The 21,189-nt window shown below is 37.0% G+C and overlaps 1 protein-coding gene across 5 annotated transcripts in view; it reads right to left on the reverse strand.

Moving 5' to 3' along the window:
- LOC135210913 (uncharacterized) overlaps nt 1-21,189 on the reverse strand; it is a 350,754-nt gene that overhangs the window by 90,503 nt on the left and 239,062 nt on the right. For 4 of the 5 annotated variants that reach the window (XM_064243867.1, XM_064243865.1, XM_064243868.1 and 1 more), the window contains 6 exons: nt 14,149-14,290; nt 13,482-13,727; nt 7,389-7,619; nt 6,777-7,069; nt 6,121-6,277; nt 3,734-3,772 (listed from right to left, as the gene is read on the reverse strand). In XM_064243867.1, the coding sequence (XP_064099937.1) occupies nt 3,734-3,772; nt 6,121-6,277; nt 6,777-7,069; nt 7,389-7,619; nt 13,482-13,727; nt 14,149-14,290 (1,108 nt within the window). The remainder of the gene's footprint in view (nt 1-3,733; nt 3,773-6,120; nt 6,278-6,776; nt 7,070-7,388; nt 7,620-13,481; nt 13,728-14,148; nt 14,291-21,189) is intronic. The other variant, XM_064243866.1, reaches the window with a different exon arrangement.

A 21,189-nucleotide genomic window follows, 5' to 3' on the forward strand; every position in this document is an offset into this window, starting at 1 on the left:
AACGAAAGCGAAATCACTAACACGAATTTACGTTAACGAACGAAATCTACGTGAACGAATGAATTCCACGTGTGTACGATAACGCTGCCAAAACGAAATGGTCAAGGAACTCCCTTACATAGATGCATGATGGGATAGATGCTGACCAATAGGAGAGCAGGATCTTACGGCGGTAACTAGCATCAGGAACCAATGGGAGAGCGGGAGGATGGTGGCGAGTCTACTGAGATGGCAGCGCGTGTGTTTTAAAATTGTTCTCGGCGGCCTGGGCGAATCTTGGACTTACAGTACACCCTCTCGCAACCTGAATTATTTTCGTACACAGAAGCAAAAAATTCTTTGTCTTTGCCTTCGTAACCTGGATTTTTCGTATGTAAGGACTTTTCATATGCAGGGGTATGACTGTACAATTAACCTAAACTTGATTACATTCAACACACTGTCCATCTCCAACTAACATGAAACCAAAGGAATCAAGATGTCAAAAGGGGAATATCTTCTTACTGAGATCCTAAAGCAGTGACAGAAGGCACAGAAGACTCACACAGCCGGCAATGTTGAGGATGATGGTTAACCAGTGGCCACAGCCATAAGAGCAGATGAGTACATGGGAGCATTTGAGGTCACAGGTGGAGACAAAACCACAAGCAAAAGGAACAGTGAACCTCCAGAAGATATCACCAGAGGGTGCAGTAGTCAAGGACATTGGCCTAAGGATCAAAAGCAACATCAAGACAGTAAGGGGGTAATAAAGAGGCTGAAACAAGGGGCAAAGAAAGGGCATATCAAATGCAGATCCGTACTTAAAAGCTGCAAGACTTTCCTGTGTTCCCACAAAAGTGTGCTGTGGCAAAATAAGAAATATACTCCCAACAAAAACAAGACCAAGTAAAGGGGAATGGTAAAACTACAATACTTTAACATATCATCTTATAGTAATGGATGTTAGAAAGTAATGCAAATAAATAGAAGCTGAGAACAGAACAGCAAAAACAAACACGAAATATTCTTCACTGAAATACATGGGCAGATGCTAAAGAAGATTGAGGAAAACTTATAAAATTTGTAACACCAAAAAGCACTAGACTAAACCAATAAACTGCATAATATTAAAATAGAGTTACTGGAATTTAGTATTTAAAGAATCTCTTCATACTTGATAATCACTGATAAAATCCCATAAATTGTATAACTAAAGAATACCTAGCAAGATCAACAAGCAAAAAATCCCCAGAAATAAAAAATATTAAATTACTTGTATATTTGCTAATATCACAAGCAAAGTACTTACAATATAATGCAAGCAAATCAATCACTAACTAGGAAGATAAAATTACAAAAATTATATGATATTTAAATATCACTGAAGAAAACACATCAGAATGTATTATAACCAACAATAAAGTCAATGGCTAAGTTCAAATGAATGACACATCTAAATAAAAGCAAAGTTGGTGCGACCCTGGAAGAGCAAGGCATCATATGAGTACACCTGCTCAAACTGAAACTGCACAGAGGAATGAGTTGAGGTCTTCCAGAAAGCTGGAGTGTGATCTGGGCATGCTCAGTGGAGTCTTACATCTTTCAGAACTATCAAGTTGGTGGGGCCAGGAAACATTTGCATAGAAATAGGCTCTTCATAATCAAGGGATATGTATGAACAAAGTGTACTAGTAATCCATAGACAATAAGTAACTTTATTACTATTTTGCACTTTTAGATGTTGAATAAGAGTGCAATATATCTAATTTCTCAAGGCTCACAGAAAGTATTGTTTTTAAAAGATATAAAAATTGGAGCAAAGAAAGGTAGAAGAATTTGGACAAGGAAAGCAAAGAAGGAATTCAAGCTTGGAGATGAAAGATTGCTGCAAAGAATCTTTAGTATTGTCTACAGTGCCCAATGCATATCATAAAGGAGAGGACAATTCAATATGATGAATAAAATAATTTTTTATTTAATACAACTCTAAATTTTCACTCTTTAAAAGAAAGTTAATTCCCATAGCTACAGTTAGCAATCTTTTTATATGCTTCTTTTATTTTAAAAATTGTAGTACTTATGTATACCCATATTCTTAAATATTTATCCAAAGCAAAGGTATTCATGCACATCCGAAGAACACTTTCAATGTCAGTTATTTTGTTAGTACATACTATCATTAAACATATGATCAGACCACTGAATTCAACATTCCCAGCTCCCAAGTCATTACAGTGAATCTTAGTTACTATAATTCAGTTTTACTTTTAACTTGTAGTACTATTATCTAGAGCACAACTTGAGGTCAATTACTTCTTCAAAAAATATGCACATATTGTTAATCAGAATTATCCAACACAGATTTATATTTTTTTTACCATTTTCAACTCTGCAGACTAGAATGCAGTGGCCTATGGGACAAGAAGCCTTATAGCTTTATATGGCCCAGGAACAGTGAGGCTTAAACCTAAAGGAGAAAATGAACCTGCCACAAAGAACAGAGAATTGTAAGAGTCAGGGAAAGTAACAATGAAACTTATTATATCTGTTTTCCATAAAATTAACTGTGGAAACTGGTGGTCTGATGGGTGTTATAAGAGATTCCTAAAAGAGGGACTCTCTTTACAAACCCAAAAACACACTGAGTAAAATACCTGAAGCATTTATAGAAAAGAGAAAATACTTAGCAGAGAAAAACTAAGGGGTGTCATTAATCAGCTAAATAGCCTTTGAAGCACTCTAAGTATGAAAGCAATATACAAACATTGTGGATAAAGCAAACAAAAAGCTTTATTAGCAATAAACTCAACCAAAAACAACTCAGTAGCCAGAAGGTTTATATACAGAAGCTGAATTTTATATTTACAAAACTGATTCAGAACACTGGACACGAAAGGAAACAGAAAAATGGTGTGTGACCTGGAGACAGTGAACTCATCAAAGTCAAAGGATCTTATTCAGGTAAGCTCTCAAAAATCATGGGTGACAGACACTGAGAGAACCATTTGAGAATAAACAAGCAGAACAAAAGGAAGAAATGGAGATGACTGACAGACAAGGGCTGAATCAGAGACCAAACTATGAAAATTGGAGGATACATTGGAGATGGGCATTATTAATGAGTTCCGGAATAAATACAAGGATAAAACTTGTAATTCCATCTACCGAAATAGTAAACAATTTCTGATGAATGAAAATGAACGAACAAATGATGCACAAAATTAAGGAGGTTAGAATAAAGCGCTACAAAATAATCTGACACCTGGATATTTCATTGACATACTATGTTGTCATCTAGATCCAAAAAAATTGGCTAGAAACAGCACAGAACTAAGCCATCTTGCATTTAAGGGTTACTGAGTGCCCTTACTTGCTAAAATAGTATCAAAAGCAAATCTAACCATCCTTATGGGGATTACTAGAAAAGTGACAAAATTCAAAAAATACTCAGTGAAAAGCATGCCCTTACTACAAAAGGGAAGCTGACAAGGCTATTTACAATTCACTGCAGATACTAAATTAAATTCTCATATAAAAAACTACATAAACTTATATCTTACAAACATACAAGTAATTCTCTGAGCATTACACTGACTTTCCAAGAGAGTATCATAGCAAGACTGAAAAAGCAGTGGATCAATATACAGTACAACACTAAACTGTACAATATAAACTGAAAACAAAGTCAGTTTGCACTATAAGAAAAACTAGTACAACAATGAACTTGCCAAGAAAAAACTTTATTCCTTACCTCAACTACATTCCTCTGAAATATACTAGTTGCTCGCTCCTTAGCAGCAAGAGAGAAAGCAGAAAATAATAGCAACTCTCAAAAAAACCTTTGATAGTCATGTATAATAAAACAGACTTTTACATGTCAAAGCTAAGTTGCATCAAACTTGATTATCAAATCAAACCAGTGTCCTTCAAGACATGATTACTCTTTACTAATAATGCGCCTTCATCATGCACAGCATATAAAAAATAAACATTCTTATAAAAACATTAATGCTATTGTAAAATAAGGGTAAATATTAACTGAAAAAGCATGTTATGTCACATACCTTAATATACTGTACTACTTAAAATGTATTGCCAAATACTGCATCAATGGTATAGACAAAATTAGGAGATTGGTTCAAGGATTACAAAAAAGATATAATGCCTTATGCAAAGCATTAATAAAAGAAATGAATATTACATTGCACAAACTACAAAAGCTCTTAATTTGAAATTAAATAAAAATACCACAGAAGAGTATTTACAATCTCAGAAAATAGAAAGAGAATTAAAGTAATAAAACTTGTATCAATCAAAACATTTCAAATACATGCTATGGGCATGAGTATCAGGACTTATGGCCTGATAGTGGCTTTATGCTTTTAAGAACCTCAACTTCACCAACCCACATCCTCAGGAAAGAGTATCTTTATACAGTCAAAATGGGGGAAAGTGAGAGTAAATGTAAAAGTAGGGATGATGAAGGACTCAAAATCCAATAAAGGATGCATTAATTAATTGGACATTTCATCATGGCACTTGCTTTTATTGGTCAGAGTGCAAGCAATTAATAACACCTTTTAATCAGTTCCAAAGCAATATAATTGTTGTCTGAATCAAAATACAATAATACAATGTATATTACAACACACATGAATTATTACTTAGTAACAAAAGTTTTTCCAACCTTATTTAGATGCTAAAGCTTTGAAGGTCAATATATAGTTCAAATTTCTGATTAATTGTGATGAAAATTCAGAAACATTTTGAAAAATCTGGTGATGTACCATAGCAAAACAAGATTAAGATAGATATTACCGGCTGCTCTGTGAGCAAGAGCCCGTGCTGACACAAGGTCAGCTTAATCAAAAACAACAAGACAGATTTTTACTTATTTTCAAAATCAAGCATTTGGTTAAGGATACTGGCACAATACTACTAAGTTTGCCTCCATATCAATCAATTCTACAAGTGATTTGGCAATACATTTTTAGCAGCGTAGGCAATACAAATTTTTTTCAAATGAAGGTTCATGTTTCATAGAAGCCATTTCATAAATCTAATGAGTTTGTTATTCAAGTAATCAATGGACAGACCTAAAATATCTCAGGTAGAAAGCCTGCAGTTACATTCCTAAAAAGCTGAGACATGAGGAATATTCTTCATGGGGGTCATTTTCTATTAGTTGAAACTTTTTTCTGAAGGTAATATATTTTGCTCCTAATCAGAGGGGAAATGAGAGACGTGAATGTAAGACAACAGTTTGTACCTAAAATAATAATTTCATTTGGTGTATTGATACAACTATATACGTATCTCTAATCATGCAGAAAAGTGACCTCTGTCCTTTACCACTGAGGCCAGACACTGAGCAAGCAGGCCCCCAAAAGAACAGGAGTCAGGTAAAGCAAAAATGGTTCTGTAATGTTTGCTAGTTTTTAAGGCCCTAATTATTGACAGTGATCTTTAACTTTAACCTGAGGTAAAACTTTGGTAATATTAGGGTTGACCCCTATCTTTTTTTATGAAAAAATTTAGCCGATATGCAATTTTTTAAAGTTAAAGTTAGTGAGGGACTGAGTTAAGTAACAGATTTTTATGACTATTGCACTAATTAGGAGAATAAGTACTATGACTAAGAGAGTATTTTCTACACAAGCTAACATATTACATAAGAACAATACTGAATGAAATTACAGTGATTTGGTTACCTAATTACTGTATCTGAGCCAGATTGGTGAATACAAGCATGAACAAACTACAAAAAAGAAACTGACTGATTGCCTAATGTCCATGTTTCATGCAAAGGCACATAATTATACAATCTCCTTTTTGATGAAACTTATGAAAGCTACTGAAGTAGTGAACTTAAACAGTACAATTTTCATAAGCACAATAATACCTGTGGCTACAAACAATAACTGCAACTCCTACCAACAAGTCATACTGAGCTAAATAAGGATAAAATGGTTCTTTAAAACAAAGGGAATCATGCTAGTTTTTCTGAAGACTATATAATCAGGAATAAAAAAGTAAGTTTCCTGTGATTCATAACAATGTATATTAACACAAAACAAATTATGCAAAAATGCAATAAAACAACAAAAAATTACTATGAGGTAAATACAAAATACTTACCTCTAAGACATTCATCTGGTACATTCCACTTTCTTTTAAAAGCAAGAAAAGCATTCTCTGTGGGACACCCATCTGAGAAACCATGTTAAATACAATGTGAGCATTGCGGCCAAGTAGTCCAACTAGGTATTTGAGAACCATGAGTCCGGAGTTTTGTCTGAAACAAAAAGCAAAATCAGTGGTCATACAAAATTAGCTGTCTTACATGAAATGAGAAATATAAAATATAAAATATAAAATAGTAATGTACTATGACAGTAGTCAACTATGACTGATAAGCACTAAAATGAAAGGCACAAAATCTAACCAGCTGCAATGTCACCACAGTAAGTTATTAAATAAAACTTCCACAGTTACTCATTATTGTAAAGCACATATGGTATGTAGTTTAAAGACAACATGAGACATTTATGCATTCTAACAGTGGTTCACCCAAAGAAAAGAATGAGAGATGAATACTAGAGAAAGCCAAAGCAATTAGAAATCTTTAAGGGAAGAGACTTAGGGGAATGGATGGAATATAAAAAGGAAGAAATCACTATGACTGGATCCAAAGGACACTGCAAAGAATAAGTAGTACCATCTGTTAAGTGTTGCACAAGCCACACTACAGAGGGTAACCCTTTAACGGACAATAACACAAAAGAGCAGCCAACCTTAACACAGGATGCATAATATCCATCTTGTCTGCAATGTTGTCAACTTCAGCCTGCAGCAATGTTGTATCATGAATCAATCCAGATAAATAAAAGGCAGCCAAGAACTCTAGAAAGGATTTATGAATAGGAGTAAAGTGATCCTTCTTTGTCAATTTTGACATGGTGTGCATACGAAGTAAGATTCCCAAGTCCACAATTTCTCCACCGTGTTGACATTTGGTCTTCAGATCTTGTCCCAAAAAGTAAGGGGTGTTTGATTTTAGAGCCTCCAAAGCCAGTTTTCCAAAATCCTGAAACATTAATCTTTTAATTTGTAAATACAGTAATTTCTCCCTTGGTCAAAGTAATTATAATATTCTGACTACATATATTTGAAAATCCTGTCATTTTCAGTGATCAGCAGTATAAAATAGTAGTAATTAATCAGCTTAGCCTTAATAGTACAATTATTCATGAAAATTTCCCAAACACTCCTGATCTATAGCAGAAGCACTCAAAGGTAAAATCAACTGCTCCTGACCAAAGAAGTTTCTGCTATAAAAATTCTTAGGGTTTTACATTGTAAAAAATAACTGATATCCTAAGATGTATTTCAGGTACTGGACTTACCGAAAGTAATTTGTTGTATTTATCAGGAAGTACATCATAGCACATGGGTTCCCCTCTCTTTATGAGATTCTTGCGTATCATGTGTTTTATGAGAGACATAAACATATCTGTTAACCTTGATGGCAATTTTCCTCCAAGATCCTCATACAGAACACCAAGAGCTAAGCACATTATTGGACACGTGATGAGATCTCCATATTTTTCTTTGCTTGCAGATATCAGGGACAGCACCTGAATATAAAAAGAAAAGTGTGGTAGTATTGAATAAATCATAGCCTGAAAACATCTTCTGTGGAAATTCCTGCTCAGAAGCTCGTCAACTGATAACTGTATTACAATCAGAACTATACCTATTTCCTAAATATGAAAATAATATACAGTCAAACCTCAGATTTTGTATGCCCTGGTTTTCTCAAGATTCAGCTTTTGTCGACTTTTCCTGACAAAATTTTGACTCAGGTTTCATACATTTCCTCGGAATTTGTACATCTAGAAATGCTCCTTCCAGACCCATCTCATGACTAGGCCTGTACCGAATGCACATACAAAGCATCCCATGTTTTCTCGTCACCCATTCTGCTTTTGTGTTCATTGTTTTTTGTGCTTTTTATTTTTTTTTATTTAAGTGCAACTTCTAAATATAATTTAAGGCCAGCAAAGGTTGTTTTAAAAAATTCAGAAAGTAAATGGGCATACATAATGCACCTACTTCAGTGATTAAGGACATGTTTGCAAAGTGGAGTGGCGTAAAAAATTTTGTGGAGAATTACCATCCCAGCAAAGATGTAATCCGTGTGTCCAACATTGCTAATGACAATGTTGTATTTCACTTTAAGCAAATTTTAAAGCGATGCCAGAAACCAATGTCACTGGACAGTTTTGTTGTGTGACAGGGGTCCAGTGACTCAAGCTGGCCCTCATCCCAGCAAAAAACGAAGAGGGGAAGTAATCCCAGATACTGCCAGTAAAACACAAAAAGGAGAAGTAACCCCAGATAGGTCCTTGATACCTGAAGTCCTTCTGGAGGAGGATTTCCCTCCCAAACAATAACCTCTCCTCTTCCCTCTCCCCTCCTCTCCTTCTATTGCTAACAAGATTCTTCCATAAAGGTAAGAGTGATGTTAAATGTTTATTTATCCATTTCATTAGTCATTTCTATTTATTTCTCATTGTCTTATGTATGTAAAACTGTGTTTATTCCCTATATATAATGTATTTTTTGTTAATATTTTTGGATGTATCGAACGCATTAATTGGATACATTATTCCTTATGGGAATTACCGTTTTGGATTTCTTATGTTTTGAACTTCATGAGACACTCAGGAACGGATTACGCATGAAAATCTAGCCACTGTACATCAAATGGCTGAGGAATTTAATACAATCATAGTTTTATTAACTGTAACCTACATCCTCTAAAGCAATAAAAAAAGTGATAAAAATTAAACTATTGCGTTAAAACTATTTACATATAATAATCATAGGGTTTAAAATACAATTAACATACATGCAGGTTAATAAGATTCAGCTGTCAAAACTGTTTAGATTTTCAAAATTTATCCATCTACATACTCCAAATCTCTATTAAGGCTACCAACAACTTCATTTTGCATCAGAGAACAAATAACTCCTAAAAGAGTTGCAGCTTATCTTCAAAGCCAACAATCATGTCACCAATATAAAACTAGGTTCACTAAAAATGACATCAACAGCTCTTTGCAGCAAGTTGCTTAAAATGAAAATATCACATTCATAATCTACTATGACTTAATTACAAAACTCATAAAATAAGAATTAAGTATTATTGTCAAAGCAATACTCCAGTAATATCAGTTTAAACAAATTTAAACCAACATATTATAAAACTTGCTAGATCTAAAAGAAAATCCTAAGAATAGTGCTGTATCAAATTCATTCCTATGCCAAAACAAAAATCTAGAATAAAATAATTCATTCCAGACTTAAACTTTTCATCAATGTTCTTGTGTACTACAAGAACATTTCAGGAAAAATAGAAAAACAATGTTTAAAAGCAGTAACATCAGATGTCAAAAGGCCCAAATGTATCTTTTTAGTTATAATAATAATAATAATAATAATAATAATAATAATAATAATAATAATAATAATAATAATAATAATAATAAATAATAATAATAATAATAATAATAATAATAATAATAATAATAATAAGTAATAATAATAATAAAAAAATAATAAAATAATAATAATAACAACAACAACATGGCAACATGGCTCCAGGAAGTCAAGGAAGAAGAAACAGGGAGAATAAAACAAAGATTCACAGAGATCACGACAGACACAGTCAGACACCAACTAAAGAAAATGCCAAACTGGAAAGCCCCAGGTCCCAATGAAGTCCATGGATACTGGCTCAAAAACTTCAAGCCCTACACCCACGAATAGCAGAACAACTCCAGCATTGTATCTCAAATCTCCATGCACCCAAATGGATGACCACAGGAAGGACATCCTTAGTACAAAAAGACAAGAGTAAGGAAAATAGCCAGTAACTACAGGCCTATCACCTGCCTACCAATAATGTGGAAGTTACTAACAGGTATCATCAGTGAAAGGCTATACAACTACCTAGAGGAGACAAACACCATCCACCACCAACAGAAAGGCTGCAGAAGGAAGTGTAGGGGCACAAAAGACCAGCTCCTGATAGACAAAATGGTAATGAAGAACAGCAGGAAAGGAAAAAAAACCAACCTAAGCATGGCATGGATAGACTATAAGAAAGCCTTCGACATGATACCACACACATGGCTAATAGAATGCCTGAAAATATATGGGGCAGAGGAAAACATCATCAGCTTCCTCAAAAATACAATGTGCAACTGGAATACAATACTTACAAGCTCAGGAATAAGACTAGCAGAGGTTAATATCAGGAGAGGGATCTTCCAGCGAGACTCACTGTCCCCACTACTCTTCGTAGTAGCCATGATTCCCATGACAAAAGTACTACAGAAGATGGATGCCGGGTACCAACTCAAGAAAAGAGGCAACAGAATTAACCATCTGATGTTCATGGACGACATCAAGCTGTATGGTAAGAGCATCAAGGAAATAGATACCCTAATCCAGACTGTAAGGACTGTATCTGGGGACATCAGGATGGAGTTTGGAATAGAAAAATGCGCCTTAGTCAACATACAAAAGGGCAAAGTAACAAGAACTGAAGGGATAGAGCTACCAGATGGGAGCAACATCAAACACATAGATGAGACTGGATACAAATACCTGCGAATAATGGAAGGATGGGATATAAAACACCAAGAGATGAAGGACACGATCAGGAAAGAATATATGCAGAGACTCAAGGCAATACTCAAGTCAAAACTCAACGCCGGAAATATGATAAAAGCCATAAACACATGGGCAGTGCCAGTAATCAGATACAGCGCAGGAATAGTGGAATGGACGAAGTCAGAACTCTGCAGCATAGATCAGAAAACCAGGAAACATATGACAATACACAAAGCACTACACCCAAGAGCAAATACGGACAGACTATACATAACACGAAAGGAAAGAGGGAGAGGACTACTAAGTATAGAGGACTGCATCAACATCGAGAACAGAGCACTGGGGCAATATCTGAAAACCAGTGAAGACGAGTGGCTAAAGAGTGCATGGGAAGAAGGACTAATAAAAGTAGACGAAGACCCAGAAATATACAGAGACAGGAGAATGACAAACAGTACAGAGGACTGGCACAACAAACCAATGCACGGACAATACATGAGACAGACTAAAAAACTAGCCAGCGATGACACGTGGCAATGGCTACAGAGGGGAGAGCTAAAGAAGGAAACTGAAGGAATGATAACAGCGGCACAAGATCAGGCCCTAAGAACCAGATATGTTCAAAGAACGATAGACGGAAATAACATCTCTCTCATATGTAGGAAGTGCAATACGAAAAATGAAACCATAAACCACATAGCAAGCGAATGTCCGGCACTTGCACAGAACCAGTACAAAAAGAGGCACGCTTCAGTGGCAAAAGCCCCCTCCCATGGAGCCGTGCAAGAAACATCAGCTACCTTGCAGTAATAAGTGGTACGAGCACCAACCTGAAGGAGTGATAGAAAACGATCAGGCAAAGATCCTCTGGGACTATGGTATCAGAACAGATAGGGTGATATGTGCAAATAGACCAGACGTGACGTTGATTGACAAAGTCAAGAAGAAAGTATCACTCATTGATGTCACAATACCATGGGACACCAGAGTTGAAGAGAAAGAGAGGGAAAAAATGGATAAGTATCAAGATCTGAAAATACAAATAAGAAGGATATGGGATATGCCAGTGGAAATTGTACCCATAATCATAGGAACACTAGGCAACGATCCCAAGATCCCTGAAAAGGAATCTAGAAAAACTAGAGGCTGAAGTAGCTCCAGGACTCATGCAGAAGAGTGTGATCCTAGAAACGGCACACATAGTAAGAAAAGTGATGGACTCCTAAGGAGGCAGGATGCAACCCGGAACCCCACATTATAAATACCACCCAGTCAATAGGAGGACTGTGATAAAGAAAAAAAAAAATCATCATCATCATCATCATAATAATAATAAATAATAAAAATAATAATAATAATAATAATAATAATAATAATAATAATAATAATAATAATAATAATAATAATAATAATAATAATAATAATAATAATAATAATAGAAATCTAAAAAAGGGATTTTGACGAAGGAAAAATCTATTTCTGGGCAAGGAAGCCGTGTCGCCCAGTGAAATGTGTCCTCTTTAGCACTATTTCTAGTAAAATATTGCTATGATACCAGAGAACTGCTAAATTGGACATGTCAGAAGTCTCTGACTCGCTCACCTAAATAAAAGGTGTCGGTATAGAACTGGGGCGAGTGTTAAAATGTATGTTAACAAATTCTGGAAACCCTTACTAGAACAGCATACATACTAAATACCTGAACTAAGTAAATTTAAATAGAATGATGACAAAGCTTAATATCTTCTTATGCAATGGGATTTTGTTAATTTTCGAGAGATGTGGATCAAGAACTTTCAACTGACACCTCAGTGACCGAAATGGTTTGGGCATGTGATGAGAGAGAAAGGGAGAGGAGCAATTAGTTAAAAAAAACAGCAGTGATGGAAGTAGCTGGTTAAGTACAAAGACCCAATAAATAATGAAGAGAGATTATAAGCTAAGATCTGATCCTGATTGTAATTCATACAGAAGGTATCCAAGAAAGAAGAGAATAAAAAGAACTCCTTTCAATTCTGCTAATAAAAATGAAAATGATGGTAATCATCATAATTTTATGTTGTTCTATTGCTGGCGACTATAATATACAATCAAAGAGAAGGATAAATATGAGGGTCTTTTTATATGTACATGTAGAAAACAGATTAAAAAAAATCAAACCTAGAAACAAATATCTGCAACTTATTGATTACACAAGGAACAAAATTATCACTCTTTGCCACATCTTGAATTTGTTCTCATGCTAGTTTTACAAGGAAGACTGACAGTACAAAACAACAAAAGATGTTTCCAGGACTTACACCTAAAGATGGCTTACCTTTTCTGGTAGAATCTTCTATAAGCATGAAAGCAAAGTGAGTGCCGATTTCATAAAGCTGAGTCAGACTGAAGTATCTTACTAATAAAAAAGGTATCTGTCTTTAACTGCCTTGGAAATTCAGCCAATTTTAAATCAACTTAGGAAACAGCAGTAAAATTCCTGACTGTGTTGCATATACGTATAGATACATATGTAGTAGAGAATAAAAAAATGAAACTTACAGGAATTATTGTGAAGTATTCAACCAATTTACAATAATGAATTTAGCCTTTCTTACTCATCAGAGCAAGAGTTGTCCTCAAACTGCTTCAACAGTTACGCATGCGGGTTTTAATTGTGGGAATAAGTAAATAGAGCACACATTATATATTTCTATATATATAATATATATAATATATATATATAGATATATAACTATATATATATATATATAGTACTATATATATGTAGTATATATATATACATACTATGTACAGTTTATGGGTTGTAAACTTACCTCATTACCACTTGCTGATTTATTAATAGCTTCAAAATAACGAGAGATGAACCTGTGAGTCTGATCAGGGGCCAGTCCAGTAATAAGAAGACGTCTGTGCAAGGAAGAAGGAATGGGTTTTGAAGAGCCAGGGCGAGATGTGAGCACCACAGTTGCACTTCCCAGCAACTGTCCTTCTATTAAATCATTGATATCACCACTCTCTTCCTCAATGAGTTCATCATATCCAACCAGTAAGAAAAGCACCTGACAAAATCCAGTCATGATTAGTTATGCTATAAAAAGGTTAAAATAATACTTACATTATCATAAAATTGAATATAAAATTTACAGTTCACCTTGTCTAGTTCATAAATGATGAAAATGCATATTCTGTATACTTGCTTAATCTTTAGGATTAGCTTTAAAATCCAGTCACAAGGAACAGTATTAAAGACACCCAAACAAAACAGTCACACCTCCAGTATTTTACAAAATAAGTAAAGATAGTTTGGATGAGCAAAAACAAGGCCATTGTCCATACAATCTCCTAAATGACCCAATGAAACATCACAAAATAAACAAAATCTGTGCTCCTCTAAAACAATGTCGTATTTCATCAGTACAGGAGAATATCCTCAATGGAATTAGGTTCCAAGATTAATATTAACCCACTGCCAAAATTTACCTTATCTTCTATCTTCTTCATGTAATTCCAAAGCGTGTTCATTGCCTCCTTACTCAAAATATGCCTTGGCAAAACTTCCTTACAAAGATGAGAAAAGAGAGACCCTCCTCGGAAATCCCTTAACGTGAGCACAAAGACCAAACTGCAATGAAAAAATATATACTCTAATTATAACTAAAAATAAAAAAAAACATGATGAAACTTGAATACCATAACAGACACATTAAGTTTACTACTTTGCAATATTAAATTGATATGCCTTCCTAAAAACAATTACATACAGTAAAGTGTTTTTTCTTTATAAACAACAAAATAAATGAATCTTCATATAGCATGTGGAAAGCAAATGTACATAAGGCAGTTTAAGCTTCTTTAGTATTTGTGAAAACACACACAATATTACATTCATCAACCTAAAATCTTCCAGTAAAATTTATATACAGTACTGCGATGCATCAAGACCATCTAGTGTTGATAATGATCAGGCCTTCAAAGCATTTTGTTAGTGATAAAGTTCCTGATCAACAAATTCTGTACGCCTGCATTGGTTACTCTAGATCAAATATAAAATTATGTGGTGGTTTTCATAAAGGGCAGGGCCTTCAAATGAAGTTCACTTACCTCGTACTGGAAACTAAGATCAAAAAGGTAAACTGACAAACTAAAAAAATAGACATTTCACTTAAATAAGAGAAGGATTTATGTTCTAATGCAACAACCATCTACTATACTAGATTTAAAAAGGTAACATAGTTATAAATCATAAGAGTGTAGTATTAACACACACTCTTTATAATGATGCAACTATAAGAAAAATACTATGCAAAAAGATGGTGCTTACATCCTTTATTTGAGAACCTGGAAAAATTACTTGACAGTGCACTGAGAAAAACTCCATGAGCATGTGAGCATTACTGTATACATATCATGAAAGACCTGTGCTGAATAATATCAATATCAAATCACTGCATGTCATCAGCTAGCTCGCTTTGTTGTCCAGTTTTTGGATTATCAGTGTATTTTTTGTGGTGACCTGTGAGTTTCTAGTAGACCTTAGATGCCAAAGAGGTCAACTGTTAATGACTTTTACATTGTACTATAAGTGTTATGTACATGTCATCATGGTTCCATAAACATTCATATTGTAAAAAAGGGATTTTGACGAAGGAAAAATCTATTTCTGGGGAGAGACCTGTGTCGCCTGGTGAAAGGATCCTGCTTTCCTCTTTTCTAGTATAAATAAACTAAATATACCATAGAAAAAAGTTAGCATGGTATGCAGAGGTTACTACCCTCGCGCGAGCACCCAAAGGGCGTCGGGTATAAAGTACAGGGTGTGTGGAAGCCACAATTCACAGGTCTTCTGCCATTTAGAGGTCTCCTCCCCAAAACCCCCACAAGGGGTGAGCCGACCTACCGGCAACGCCTTCTCTAGCCTCTATCTACTACTGCTACTACCCGACGCTAGCGACCTCTTCAATCCTGTTTTAGAGTTTAAACATGGCATACCCCCTTTCGCTTGCTCATTGTTTTTCTTGCTTTGTGTGTGCTTTTTGCAATGGCTTCTGCAGATATGTCTCCAGCACCAAAGTTGAGTACCCCAGTTTATGTATTTTCAATAATTAGGATGCTGCGGACCTTTATTGTGCCCACAGCCTGTCTGAATTTTGTACGGGACGCGGCATCACCCCGCCATTTTGAGACGAGCGCGAAAGCATGTTGTTGGGTACCTTCCTTTGTTTACATTTATTTTATTAAGTACCCGGTTCATGTTTTATGATTATGTTTGTGAATATGTTTTATGAATTTGCTAACGTTCGCGCCCGCGGCTTATTCGGAAGTTGATTGGGGTCTTATCTGGTACCTGCTTCGGCAGTACATTGTCTTATTTACACGTAGATATTCACCCCCCCCCTTCCTCTTAACCCGCGGATGCGTTCGTATGATCTTTCTTTGTGTTTATATATCATTTTATATATGATTAATTATATCTTATATATAAATTATTTAGTTTTTCATTATATATATGCATATTCACTATCCACGAGGCGGAAAGGTTGCCCCCACAGTGGGCCTATATTGTTCGTAGGGTAGGCTAACTGCCTATAACCGTCCTCCCATTTTACTTCCGAATATTAAGCTCCCCATTTTGGATCTTACTCCTAACTATTCTAGATTGAATAATTTCGAGTTTAGTACGTTTAGTTGGGGCCACGGTTCTGATAACGAGTTTAGTAGGAATTTATTCGGGAATGCCAGGTTTCCAGCGATCTCTGCGTGTCGGTTTTTCCCTTACGATTATCCATATTACATACGTAGCCTGTAGCTACTCTTCCATTATGCCTCTTAATTGAATAATTTGATATCTATTTATGTGTGTCTATTTTCCTGTGTACTCCTTTTGGTCTGGTTATCACAGTCTTGGCCTAGTCTCCTTCGGTTTATCTTAGTAGTAGGCTATACCTCTCGGTCGAGGTCCCCCTCTGGTCGTGCTTCCTATCCTGATGAGCCATGTACCCAGTCGTTCTACCACTCGATAGTGGTAGCCCAGGTCCCTGTTGGTTGACCACTCTGCCGATATCAACCACGCTGGGCCATAGGTCCAGTTACATTACCACTCTTGCAAGTGGTAGCCTACACATCGGCTGATGCTTGACCACTCTAACCGGTGGCTATACCAATCACGACGGGCCATGGTCTCATCTCTCTACTACCCCTGCGGGGGTAGCCGACACAACCAGTTGCTGGGCCACCTCGGATCGGGCAGGCAGCCAGACATCCATGACCGACCAACCCCCTCCCCCAACCACCAACCCCCACCCTCTTATGGCTCTGGCTCGGCCGAGCCATTACTCGCGTACTAAAGTATGTCTGCTTGAGTTTCCCCGGAGTGGTAGGGGGTGTGGAGGAGAAAGGGAGAGGGGTGGATCGGGGGAGAGCGACTAAAGGATCCTAGCCCAGCACTAGGGTGCCGGAGCTCCGCCAATGGCGCTCATACTCCGGCACCTTATTTTCCTTTCACGCCCCATGGTCTCCCCTCTTGTCTCCGTTACAGTGGAATCAAAATAAGAGATTATTCACCTTCTCCCTTTACGGAGGTATGCGTCGTCAGGTGCGGTACCTTCCCCTGACTCGCTAGCTCCGGCCAATCCCCGGTAGCAGTTAAGACAAAGGCAATGAGACTTCAAATGAACTAACGGGGGGAGGGGGGGGTTGGCGGCACATTCATACACTGAATACCTCCGGACCCTTGCGGTACCGGCGGAGTCACCCTCTTCCGCCACCGGAGTTTCCGATATACCTACGGTGGAATTCGGTTTTCGTTCTTGGAATCCTAGTAGGCATCTACACCTACACATAGCCCTCCGGTCTAGCCAGTACTACGGAGTTGAGGTCCGCCCTCCTCCTAGACAGGCGGAGGCTGGTTGGCAACACTAGACCTACATAGGTTCCAAGAATGGAGCCTAATACGGACAATTATCTATTTACATAATTTTACTCATGTTTTATATGTCTATTTTTTCATTTAAGTCTGTTCTCTTTGATGGTATTGTGCATGTTTTTACAACGTTCTGAAAATATTCATGAACTTACCTAATTTTAAGCTCCGTTCCCTTCTTGGGAAATGTACTCCTGAACATTTTCCCTTACAGAAGGTGTGCAGGTCCCACTCCGTCTGCTTCGTTGCGGAGACGGGAGAGACGCCCTACATGGTATGGCACGCCGAAGCGTGCACTATTTGTTACGATCTGGTGCTACTTCTGACCGGTGACCAGGTAAGCTTCACTGTCATCTCTTTTTTCTTCATTGAAAAAATTGGTTTTAATCACGCACTAAATCCGTAAACTAGTCGTCTATAGCGAGGAAATTAAACCCCTTTTTTCTTCCCCGACAGACAGATGAGAACAGCTGCCGGGACGCCAGGACGGACCTGAGGCACTGGGTCTCCAGATACGGCAGGAATGCCCCATCAGGACGCCCCTGCATCCTAGACGCCAACCTGGGGACCCTTCTCTTTGCGGGCTCGCCGTCGCCGTCGGTGCAGCCCAGTCTGACGATCCCCATCATTGAGGCCATCCGGGAAGAAACAATTCCAATTGCTGGGCGAGGTGGCGGCCATCAGCATTCATACTGAACCAATGGTCCTGGGAGAACAGGCAGGTGGTGAGGTAAGTGAGGCAGGTAGCCTCCTCAGTCCAACTCCCTCTTCTACTTCTTCTTTCCGGGGCTTTACCAAGTCCACCCCTGCCTGGGACAGTACGAGGTCGGTCCGTCCCAAAGAAAAGTCGACCAAGCCAAGATCCCTACCCAAGGGATCAAAGCCGACTCCGCCAGTGGCATCTGAGTCATCTCCATCCCCTAGGCCGTCTACTTCTTTCGCGAAGTCGCCTGCCACCAAGGATTCTCTCCCTTCAAAGGGATCGAGGTCGAAGTCCTCTAAATCTAAGGCGACGGAGCCTGGCGTTGACCACGACCTACTCGCTAACCTTCTGCTGTCGAAGGTTAGGGACGCAGTAGATGAGCGGTTAGAGACCTTGCGGCAGGCCTCCAGACCCGAGTTCTCCGGCCAGTCAGTCTCGGACATTGTGGCCGAGCAAATTACACCAGTTAAGGAAATGATGTCGAGCTTCCTCCACTCCCGAGCTCCGGCACCAACCATGGGTGTGCCGGACGCTTCTAAGCTTCCACCCTTTCATAAAAATAACCCGCATTTATCAAGTTCTCATCGAAGCACTGCTTCTATTTGCATTAATTTCTTATTTCAGGTACATCTAAAGCTTAATAAATAACATAAGCAACATCGAATACTGAATTTATAGCTAGTCAGTGCGTAAGTTATCACAATCCACATAAAATGCTTTGCCTGAGTTATATCATTCAAATCTCTCTCCAGCACCCAAAAATATTTGACATTGATTAAGTTTTCTCAGTATCCCTCATTCTGGCAAGTTATAAGGTGATCTTGGACAGTAATAATGAAGTCCCAATAACATCATGATAGTGTACCTCTAGATATTATCCTGGCAATTTACCACATTATCGCACTCAAGTCAAATCACCCCATTATCATACCACTACTTAGGCATACTAGACTGTCTTCAGACAACTTTATGAATATTGTAACATGTCATTTTTTAACTCAAATCATTCAATGATCACAACTCACAGTGATTAACAGATACTAGTACATCATTGTGAATCAGCAGAGAAAATTATGAAACTGAGCCCTGGCAAACCATAAGAGCAAGAGTCAAGATAGGCATGTATATCAGAAATACTAAACTATGTCCTTACAATAAATAAAGTCTTTATACTAACCCATTAATAATAAGTTCAGTCGACCCCTGGTATTCAGGGGATATGTACTATAACCCCCACGAATAACTAAAATCTGTGAATACTTGGAACCCTCCTAAAAATGCTTATACCTGAATATTTTAATAGTTTAATTAAAAAACAATGCATTTAGACATGAAAATTATATGAAAACACAGTAATTATTAGTGAATATTTTCTCCATGACAAACTACCGCAAATAGGCGAATTTTCCAAGAGTGTGTATATACATGTTCAAATAGAAAAATCAGCGAATAGACGAGTCTGCTAATTCAGAACTGCGAAACATTGCAAAGATAAAGCCTACAGCACATGCCTTGCCAATCCCACCAGATCCATGTCACCATGCTTAACAATATCTATATCTAGCATGAATTAGAATTTATGAGGGAGGGTGAAGAAGAGGAGCTCAAGTTATGGAAGATACATTTGCAAAAAGTTGGTAAAATTTAATGAAAAATGGGTACTTCAATAAATAAATAAACAAGAAGTTCATTTGCTGAGCACAAGAGACATAATGGCTGGTATTTCATGATACACATGTCTCTAGTGTGACAGGTAAATGGGTGTAAATCATGAACAGTAGAAGCATGAATGATCATGAGTCCCCCCCACAAGGGTTATCAGGAACACCATAATGACAGGTTTCAATGAATACATATTAATTTATAAGTTTAAATGCCAAAACCAAGACGTCAAAGTAGCAATGAAGAATAATGTCCAAGTGATGCATTCCAAATAACTAAAACTATTCATGATTAGTGGATTTGTGATAACAAAAGCAAGATTACTGCAGGCAATCATAAAGGATAGGCATCAAGTTACTCATTGTTTGGCATACATCAAGGATTTACACCAAGACCTGTACTGTGTGACATAATACACTAATGAGGGATGCTACAAAGTTGTGTAGGAATGGAGTCCTTTGAAATCTATTGTATGTAAATGGCCTGCTTTTTATTGGAGAATCGAAGGAACAGGATTTGGAGATGTTTATAAGCAAAAAGATGAAATTAATAAAAGAACTGAAACTCTAAGTAAGTAAAACCTAGCTTATGGTACCCAGAAATGAGACAGTCGATTTAGGAAAGTGACAGAAGTGTTATTACAAAGGGTGACTGGTGGGTGAAACAAAGATAATTGTAAAATGTAAATGGAGTAGAACCCTCTGATGATTACTATTATCATTCAGATGAAACCTATTTATATGGAATTAGCCAACAGGAGCCATTGACTTGAAATTCAAGCTTCCAAAGAAAGAAGTAACAGAAAGTAATGAGAAATACAGAAAGAAATCGCTTATTAAACAAGAAAAAATATATTAGATTAACAAAAAATAAGATAAAAATGTAAGTAAATTATTAAAATACAAGGAGAATTGTTTTATGGCAATGTGCTGCATCTTCACTTGAACTTCTGCCATTCCAATTGCACGACATCCTCTGGGAGGCTGTTCCACAGTCCAATGGTGTGAGGAACAAAGGACCTCTGGAATGGAGAAGTTCGATAGCAATGCAACTTTCAGAATCACATTCAGAATTGATCCCTGATCCACTTTTCCCACTGAGAGCAGAGCAACCAGATTCACTGAACAGTCGCATATTGATGCTACTATTCAGTGAATCTGGTTGCTCTGCTCTCAGTGGGAAAAGTGGATCAGGGATCAATTCTGAATGTGATTCTGAAAGTTGCATTTTAACAGAT

Source organism: Macrobrachium nipponense, chromosome 4 (assembly GCF_015104395.2).
Source record: "Macrobrachium nipponense isolate FS-2020 chromosome 4, ASM1510439v2, whole genome shotgun sequence".
NCBI classification, from domain to species: Eukaryota; Metazoa; Arthropoda; class Malacostraca; order Decapoda; family Palaemonidae; genus Macrobrachium; species Macrobrachium nipponense.